The 8,576-nt window shown below is 64.4% G+C and overlaps 1 protein-coding gene across 1 annotated transcript; it reads right to left on the reverse strand.

The window, feature by feature from the left end:
• Positions 1–1,119: 1,119 nt before the first annotated feature.
• Positions 1,120–4,587, reverse strand: LOC103681763 (mitotic spindle positioning). Its single transcript, XM_008711346.2, has 4 exons — positions 2,904–4,587; positions 2,303–2,430; positions 1,877–1,915; positions 1,120–1,366 (listed from the first exon to the last, which is right to left on the reverse strand). Exons 1-4 carry the CDS (start codon positions 4,585–4,587, stop codon positions 1,277–1,279), a joined length of 1,941 nt encoding a protein of 646 aa, XP_008709568.2. The 3' UTR covers positions 1,120–1,276.
• Positions 4,588–8,576: the final 3,989 nt, after the last annotated feature.

The raw sequence follows: 8,576 nt of genomic DNA on the forward strand, positions 1-8,576 counted from the left end.
GACCTCGTCTCCTCCCTCAGACTGGGGCCTCTGGTGGACACTGACCTCGTCTCCTCCCTCAGACTGGGGCATCTGGTGGACACAGATCTTGCCTCCACTCTGAGACTCAGGCCCTGCCTCCTCCCTCAGTCTGTCTCTGTTGTGCCCTGAGGCAGCCCCCCCACCAGCCCTGCCCTTGGGGCCCCCACAGTGCTGCCCCCGCCCAGCTATTTCAGGGCCTCGCCCGCCTCCCGAGCCCGCGTAGGAGGTCTTCAAGTCGGATTTCTGGAAATAGCTGTTTGGTTCTCCCTGTAGCAGCTGCAGAGAGGGCAGTGGGAGGGGCCTGGAGGCTGAGGCACGGAGTGAGAGCGGGTCTGAGCGCCGGGAGGCGGGTCCCATCACTCTCCCTGCATGTGGAAGGGAAACCGAGGCACAGGCGCTCCGGGGAGCCCCGAGGCCACCCGGAGGGCAGCAGCAGAGCTAGGACTGGGGTCCAGCGCCACAGCCTTGCCCAGAGTGATCTGTATCCTGGGTGTGAGCCTTCCACCTTCCTGACACCGGGAGCCTCATACGGGGCCGCGCGTAATCACGCCGTGCCTGATGCTGTGGGGCGGGCCACGCAGGGGACCGGCAGCCTCACCCACTCAACAAGCGCTGCGGCCGGGGCGGGCAGGACAGGCCGGCCACCCACTCGGGCGTTACCTCCCAGTAGGCACAGTCAGGCAGTTTGCAGATGGAGCAGACTGCCCCTTGCAGCCCCGAAACTGGGCCGTTTTCTCCCCCAGGTGCGGGGCCGCCCCACAGGGCCCCAGAACGTCAGAGTTCTGCTGGACGTGCCACGGCGGTGGGGCTCAGGGGTGGGTGGCACAGAGACCCTCAAATTGGGTGCTCCCCCCTCAGACCTGCGGCTCCTCAAGGAGCCAGGACCCGTGCCTCCCTCCTAAGCAGCCCCACCACCCTCGGACTAGCAGGAACAATCACATCTGCCGGGGGGACCTGGTCTCCTCCTATGTGGGACCCAAGGGTGTTCGGCAAAGTTTAGAAGCAGAGTTGACAGAGGTCCCATTTCATCCCAGCTTTAGACACAGAAAGCAGAACAATTTCTCGGGGAAGATAAAAACAGAAAAGAAAACCCGCCGTCTGAAAACACGTCCACCCTCGAGACTAGTGGCATGTGATCTGTGGCTGTCCGGTGGTGGACTTCAACAGGGACCTATGTCCTGAGGGGCAGGGGTCTGGGGACGGTCTCAGCAGCTCCCACAGGGCAGGGCGGGGGCGAGGGTGCCCATCCCCGGGCTCAGTCCTGGCTCTCACTGGTGTAGATACCCGCTTCCCAGCGCCTCGCCATGGCATTCTTGTGGTGGGTCACCCGCGTGGCTTCCAGGACCTGTAAGAGGAGGCACGGAGTCCCCATTGGGATCCCTACCCCCGCATCTTCCCCCACTGCCGGCTTGTAGGAGGGATCCAGAACAGAGGCAAAGCAGGCCCACTCCCCTCCTCTATTTCAGACCCTCTAGCCGGTAACAGTGCCAAGGAATGTGCCAGCTCATGCTGAGACCCACAGCAGGTCAAGTGGCTGACATTTTGGACCCAGTTCAAAACGTACTCCAAAATGTACCAAAGTGGCCATCGCACATGAATCTCTCTCTCAAAGAAAATGCCTTTGTCCTGGGCCCGGTCCACCCCAAGCCTCTGCCGTCCGCTGAACAGACGGGACACAGCTCGCCAACGTTCTGTACCCACAGCCCCCAGAGCAGGTGCCCGCGAAACCCACGCCAGGCACACAGGAAGGATCCAAGTGCCCGCACGCAGAAGAAAGGCTCTGGGGGCTCCACGTCCCGGGCAGAGGGCACAGACGGGGCGGAAGGCTGGGCCCCGTCCCCAGCGGCACGCTCACCTCCGAGTCGATGTGGTCCAAGGAGTTGATGCTGGCGTACTGCAGGGAGGGAACACGCATCAGCCCTGCGCCCTGCGCCCTGCTCCACCCCAGAGCCCACTGGGCCAGCACGGTCCCCCCGAGGGCCCCACCATCGCCCCGAACTCGGCGCTGTGCACCGTGCACTCCCCCCAGCAGCTCCCCTCAGTGATGGCCTGAAGCGGAGGTGGCCTCTGGCAGCAGAATCCCGGACGTGAAGAGACACTCAGTTGATGCACTCTGCACGCCCCACGCAGGGGAGACTGAGCCCACGGCCACCCACAGGGCAGTGAGGGAGGCAGGCTTCAACCCAGGTCACGCCTGAGTCTCCTCAATTGTTCTGCAGCCCTAAAGGGGGTGCCCGACCTCAGCCAGGCCTCGGGGGGGCAGGCAGGGCTCGAGACTCACCCGCAACTCCTTCTTCCTCTGCCCAGGGGCAGACTCGGCAGGGGCCTCAGCCGTCCACACCAGGCCTGAGTGCAGGTGGGTGGGGCTGAAGAAGTAGGACTCGGACACTGAGTAGTTGCCCATGATGCCTGTGGGGACAGGGGGCGGAAGGGGCATCAGGGAGGGTCCGGGGTCCCGTGCAGCCGCAATGCCTGGGAGACTCAGAGTCTCTCCCCAGAAGCCAGGTCAGGAAACAGGCCATCGGACAGACAGACAAAGCAGACAGCTAGCTGGGGAAACGATCAGATTGACCAAAGTAACTGGTCAGGAGACACTGGGTGGACGGATGGGCCGGCGTGCCAGGCGAGCACAGACACTATGACCGAGAGGACACGGCATCTGTAAACCGTGTCCAAGAGTCCACACGGATAGAGCAAAACCCCGAGGCAAAGCTGACGTCTCTCTCCAGGACCTACACACAGAGGGGCGCGCAGAGTCGACGGGAGAAGAGGACGGGATCCCCCAGATGCTTCCCACACTCAGCCCCTCCTGACACCCACCCCCACCCCACTGCAGCCCCTGGGCCTAGAGCAAAGCCGCCACTGCCCCTGCCGGTCCTCACCTGAGGCCGCGGAGGAGCCCCTGGAGCCCTCGTTGCCGCCGTCCTCCTCAGGTGGCGGGGAGAAAACCTCCTGGAACAGTGCATTCCGCCGCTCCTCGGCCACCTCCCGCTCCCGCTGCAGGACGCTCTCCACCTCCCTCTCCAGCAGCTCCGACGACTGGGACCTTTGCAGCTTCCATCCCAGGGTCCCCCCCACCTCCCAGCCTCGGACGCGGGGGCCCTCAGCCTGCGGGGGCACATCTGGGACCCTGAACCGCAGGGGACTCAGGTGGAAATACTCCCATCGAATGACACCTCCGTGGGCTTGTGGGCGCCCCTGGGGGGGCCTTGAGTACTCCGGCTTCGTGCCTGCGGGTTTTCCAGAGGACTCCAAGAGGAGCCTCTGAGACCCTGCGGCCATTGGAGAGCCCGCAGCCTGGGCCCCATCTGTAGAGAGACCACGGGGCTTGCCGTGCGCGCGGAAGGCTGGGAACTCCGGCCGGGGGTTCCTGGGGTGCAGGTACGGCTGGTAGGCATCCGCCGGGATGCGGTTCACCTTCCTCACCTCTGGAGCAGGGTCAGCTGCCCCAGCGTCGGAGGCCAGGTCCAGGATGGAGTCAGAGCTGAGGGCCCTCCTGAGCCCAGACTGGGGCCCCCAGGACAGCCCGTTGGGTGTGGCCTGCAGGCCCTCCCGCCGGTGGTCCTCCTCCCGCTGCGTCTCCTGCTCCAAGTCCCGCTGCACGTAGAGTGACGGGCGCCCTCGGTCCCGGCGCGGGGCGGAGACCAGGTTCACCCTGGTCAACAGCGGCCTGGTGGGTATCTCCACCATCTCCTGCTGACCGCCCACCCGCCGCAGCCCCCTCTGCTCTCGCAGGTCGGCTTCCCGCTCCTGGGCCAGCCGGATCTCCCGCTCGATGGGGGTCTCCTTGGGGAGCTCCGGGGACCCCACTGGGGACCGGGAGCCAGGGTCCTCCGCAGCCTGGACGCCAGATGCAGCCGGAAGGCCACAGACCCTCTTCTCTTGCAGGAGCACCTCCTTCTCCCGGGGCTTCAGTGGGACAGCACACCCGTTGGCCAGGAGCAGCCCACCTGAGGCCTTGGGGGCCTGACTGACCCCGGGGGGGGCACGGGCAGGGGCTCCCCGAGCCAGAGGGTGCAGAGGGCCCCCCGCATTGGCCTGCTCCAGACTCAGGAACTGCTGCCTCGCTGTCAGGAAGTCGATCTGCTCCCGGTCCACCACGTTCTCCTCCAGGGGCCCGGACTGAGGTTGGCCGGGGCTCCTGGGGCCCGGGTGGCCGGGGGTGCCATGGAGCGTGGCCACTGTGCCGCTCTTCTTGAGGGCCTGGCCCTGGATGACCACCCAGCGTTCCTGTTTTAGGTCCCGCGGCCGCTGAGGCTGGGTGTCCCAGGTGTCCAGGCGGCTGGCCTTCGCCTCCTCATCCCTGTCACCCTCCCGGCAGAGCGTCCATGGGGATGAGCAGCCCGGGAACGCGCGTGGGCTATAGGACGCCCCAGTCCTGAACGCATTCAGCCGGGCCTCTCGGTCGGCGGACCACGCCTGTGGCTTGTCCTGGCCCCAGCTGCCGGCCGCCGGCCCCACGTCCACCACCTCAAACGTGTAGCTGGTGTCCCCATCGGGGTCCAGTCCAGCCAGGCGAGGCGAGTGAGGGATGCTGGAGATAGGGTATCTGGTCACTCGGTCCATGTCCTGGGGGTCTCAGCTCCCCACGGGTCCCTGGAGCAGAGACGCTCGGGCTCTCTGAGGAAGGAAGAGGGAACAGGAGCCAACGGGTCAGAGAACAGACAGAAGCTCTCTTGGGGAGAGGCACAATTTCCAGTCCCTTCCAGGGCAAAGTCCTGGCCAGAGGGCCTCTGTGATTGGTTCAGGGACAGGTAAATGACCCGGCCTGGCCAATCAGAGTACTCTACCTTCTGGCCTCTGTGATTGGCTCAGGGATGGCCATGTGAGCCAACCTGAGGAGGACCGGAAAGGGAAAGCCCGATCTGAGACTTGGCAATTGTCATGGATAATCGGACCCTCTCCCAGCTAGGCTTGTTCCTGCCGCTGGGGATGTTTGAGCTCCTGGATCCAGCCACACCTGGATTCCACTCCTGTACTGACTCGCCAGTCTGCCCCCTGAGTGTCTGACGTTTGCGGGTGCCCCACTCCTGCTACTTCCCTTACCCTCCCAGCTCACCATGGCCAGACCTAAAACCACCCCCGGCCACCTCCCCGGCCCCCGCGAGCACACGCAGCCGCCTCTCTTCCAAGGTGCACACTCTGACGTTCCTTCCTGCTGTGATTTTTTTCATCAGCGGGCCTACCCCTCACCAAAAGATGTCATGTGGGGAAACTGAGACTCAGAGAGGGATGACAGGTGGCAGGGACTCCAGGTCCTGGTTCCCTCCCTTCCACCTGTCTAGAGGGACATTTTGTCCCATCCTAGTCAGTCCCCCGCCTCCGTCTCATAAAGCTACGACAGGCTAGGGAACACCTTGGACCTTGTCCTGCTGGACCAGGAAGGCCTCGAAGCCTCTGGGCCACACCCTAATCCAGGGCCCCAGGGGGGCCTCGCACCCCTTCAAGCATTAGAGTTTCGCTGAGCACAGCTCCAGGAGCCCCGTCCCCCAAGGTCACGCACTCTGCTGGCTCCTGGCCTCTCCTGCAATTCTCAAGGCCTTCATCTGGCCTCCGCACAAACCCCCAAAGTTCGCAGGCATCCCCACCCCAAACCCGACCCTCCTCCTCCTCCTCCCACAACTCCCTCTGCCTGGGGACCTTCATTTCTGCTCCTCTATAGGCTTCTTAGCGGCAGCCCACAGGACACCTCCTCCAGGGAGCCCCCCAGATGACCCCTGCCCTTGGAGCCTGTCGTCTGAGCATCATCTGCTGCCTGGCCCAGCACCCAAGTTAGGCGTCGCCTTTTTGCAGCTGAGGAAAGAAGCTGGCATTCCCAGCCCTAGTCCTTGTGCCCATCCCCCAGTTCTGTCTACGCACATCGGCTGTCTTTCCGCCAACTTGCTTGTAAAGGCTGTAGTTCTAAAACGGAGAATGCAGCCCCTCCCTGAGCTGGACAAGGGGCATCGAGCACCATGAAATCCATCCCGAGAACGTGGTTATAACTAACTCGTGTCACGTCAGCTTTGGTATGTATCAGACACCGAAACCACACGTAGAAAACCAAGAGTTAAACAAGCGAGCCTGGGTAATAAACCACAGCCGATGGGACTGGCCCTGCCCCTGTGACCACACGGCCCCTGTGGAGGCGCTCTCCCTGAGGGTCACAGGGGTGGGCGTGTCTCTGAAAGGAGGGTAAGCTTATTTGAGCCTCGTCTTCTCTCCCTGGAGGCCATCAGCCCAGGTTCCTCTCCTCTGGTGGACCAGGCGGGCATTTCCTCCTGCAGCCCAGAGTCTGGTGTACAGCAAGTACTTAATAAAGACTGGCTGCACGGGACGTGGCCTCACGCACACCACTCACTCTGGAGGCCCAGGACTTGGGGGTCGGGGTCATTTCTGCCGCCACCCTGGCTGCCCCTCGGGGCCTCCCCTGCAGCGCCGAGCCCGGTGCTGACGCTGAGGGCTGGGCAGGTCTCTGCGGCGGCCCTGGAGATCCCCGGGGAGGGCAGGCGGGGTGAGTCAGGACTGTTTGCTGAGTGGGCAGGTGGACGTTCACCCAGCAGGATCTATAAGCCACACAGGACATCACCTCCGGGAAAAAGAACCACCTGCCCGGAGGGGGTCAGTCTCCCAGTCGGGTGGGGCACGGGTGGGGGCACTGCTTCCTCCACAGACCATTCCTGCTGGGTGATTCACGGAGGCCAGCGGGGTGGGGCTCGCGCTGGGGCTCGGGCTCAAGGCCCCAGGGCCCCACTAGCTTGTGTCCTCGGGGAAACTCTCCACTCCCCTCCGGCCTCAGTGTCCACGGCACTTGGCTCCACGCTGAAAGCCTGACATGCACAGTCAGGGCCCTGTACCTGGTATACAGTAGGTGCCCGCTAAATGCTTTCACGGTGGTTGCAATATTATTATTGCTATTATGTAAAGCCTGGATCCACCACTGATCTCAGGGTGACCCTGCGGCAGGCACCCCCTCGTGCAACACCTCCGTCTCCCCATGTGTGAGCTGGGAGGACGCTGCACCCACAGGGGCCCGAGGAGGAGCGGGGAGGCCTGGGTGGGGTGGAGATCGCCCTTCGCGAGACCTCAGAGGATCCAGGTGAGTGAGTGGTAACCACAGTCACAGAGCGTCCTGCACAGTCTTCCCGCGGCCGCTCGTGCACAGAGCACCTCACCCAGCGTCACGGTCCCTCCTCCTCAGAGCCTGTGACGGGAGCAGAGAGAACTGAGGCCCAGAGACGGGAAGGTGCCCACCTGAGGGTGCACGGGGACAGAACGGCAGGTCCCGAAGCCTGAGCCTCCCCTTCCAGGAAGCTGCCCACTCCGCTGCTCCTCCCCGGCCCCACCCGGCATCATACCGATACCAGACCACACTGGGATTTATGGCCCCTGGTGCCACACACCTGCTTCCTCATCACAACTGGCCTCCTGGCCTTGAGCAACAGCCTGTGCGAGCACTGAGGCTCCCACGGGGCCAGGTCACACAGCAAGGAGGGTCTGGGGGGCGCCCAGTCACTCGGGGCAGCGGTTCTCCTGGGGCCCTGGCCGGGCAGAGCCTCCAACACCTGGAGACCCCTGGACTCTGAACAGAGTCCCTGCCCCAGGCCCGCAGGCTCTCAGCCGGCACCCCTCCGGTGGTGAGACTGCCCCACCCACCACGCCCGTGTGTCCCAACCCTGGACCCCATGGGGGGTGTCACACGCCGCTCAAGGCCTCCGCAAGCAAGTCTCTGGCTGGCACTGACGAACGTTCCTCCAGAACCCTCCAGAATTCTCAGAACCAAGGAGGGTTCCAATCAGACCCTTTCATCGGAGGCTCAGGGCTCAAGTTTCTTGGGTTTGGGGGCCTGACGCCCAGGGCAGAGACTGAGGCCCCAGCAAGGTTCGGGGACTGAGCCTCTGCTCCCCCAGGTGGGGGGGGGCAGGAAGGATAGAGACCCCCAAGACCTCAGAGATGGCCTGGGGTGCAGAACAAGGGAGGCCCCCACCAGCCCCTGAGAACACAGCAGGAGGGGGCTGGGGTGGGGAATGGGGACCCCCTCCCTGCACCCCGAGGATCCCACAGGGCACCAACTGGCACGTGCACTCCTGTGCCGGAAACAAACCCCACCCCACATAGGCCCCCTCCCTGCCTGAACTTGGTGTCCGTCCTGCCCCCACACCACGTCCCCAGCCTCACCTGCTGTTTCCCGGCCCCCGGCAACCTCTGAGCCTGGATCCGGCTCTGTCGACAGGCACAGAGACGCCTGGCGCTGCCCTGCCCACAGGTTGCCAGGGGACAGGGCCCCGCCTGGGGGAAGCAGGTGCACCCCCTCCTCCCTGGCCCCACCTGAGCTCAGGAAACAAAGTCCGGAGGAGGAGGGAGAAAGACAATACCCAGGCATGGCGGAGGGCAGCACAGGCGCACCGCCCCTCGGTCCCCAGGCCTCCAGCCCCACGGAGCCAGAACTCACGCAAGCCTCTTTCTCGCTGCTGCCAGGCTCTCCAGCACCCCAAGAGGGGGTGTCACTGCCCAGAGGGACACAGCAGGTCCTGAACCAGCCCCCCGCCATGCCACCTGGCTTAGCCCACCCCGTG

The sequence above is a fragment of the Ursus maritimus genome, unplaced genomic scaffold (assembly GCF_017311325.1).
Source record: "Ursus maritimus isolate PB19 unplaced genomic scaffold, ASM1731132v1 scaffold_14, whole genome shotgun sequence".
Lineage (NCBI taxonomy): Eukaryota > Metazoa > Chordata > Mammalia > Carnivora > Ursidae > Ursus > Ursus maritimus.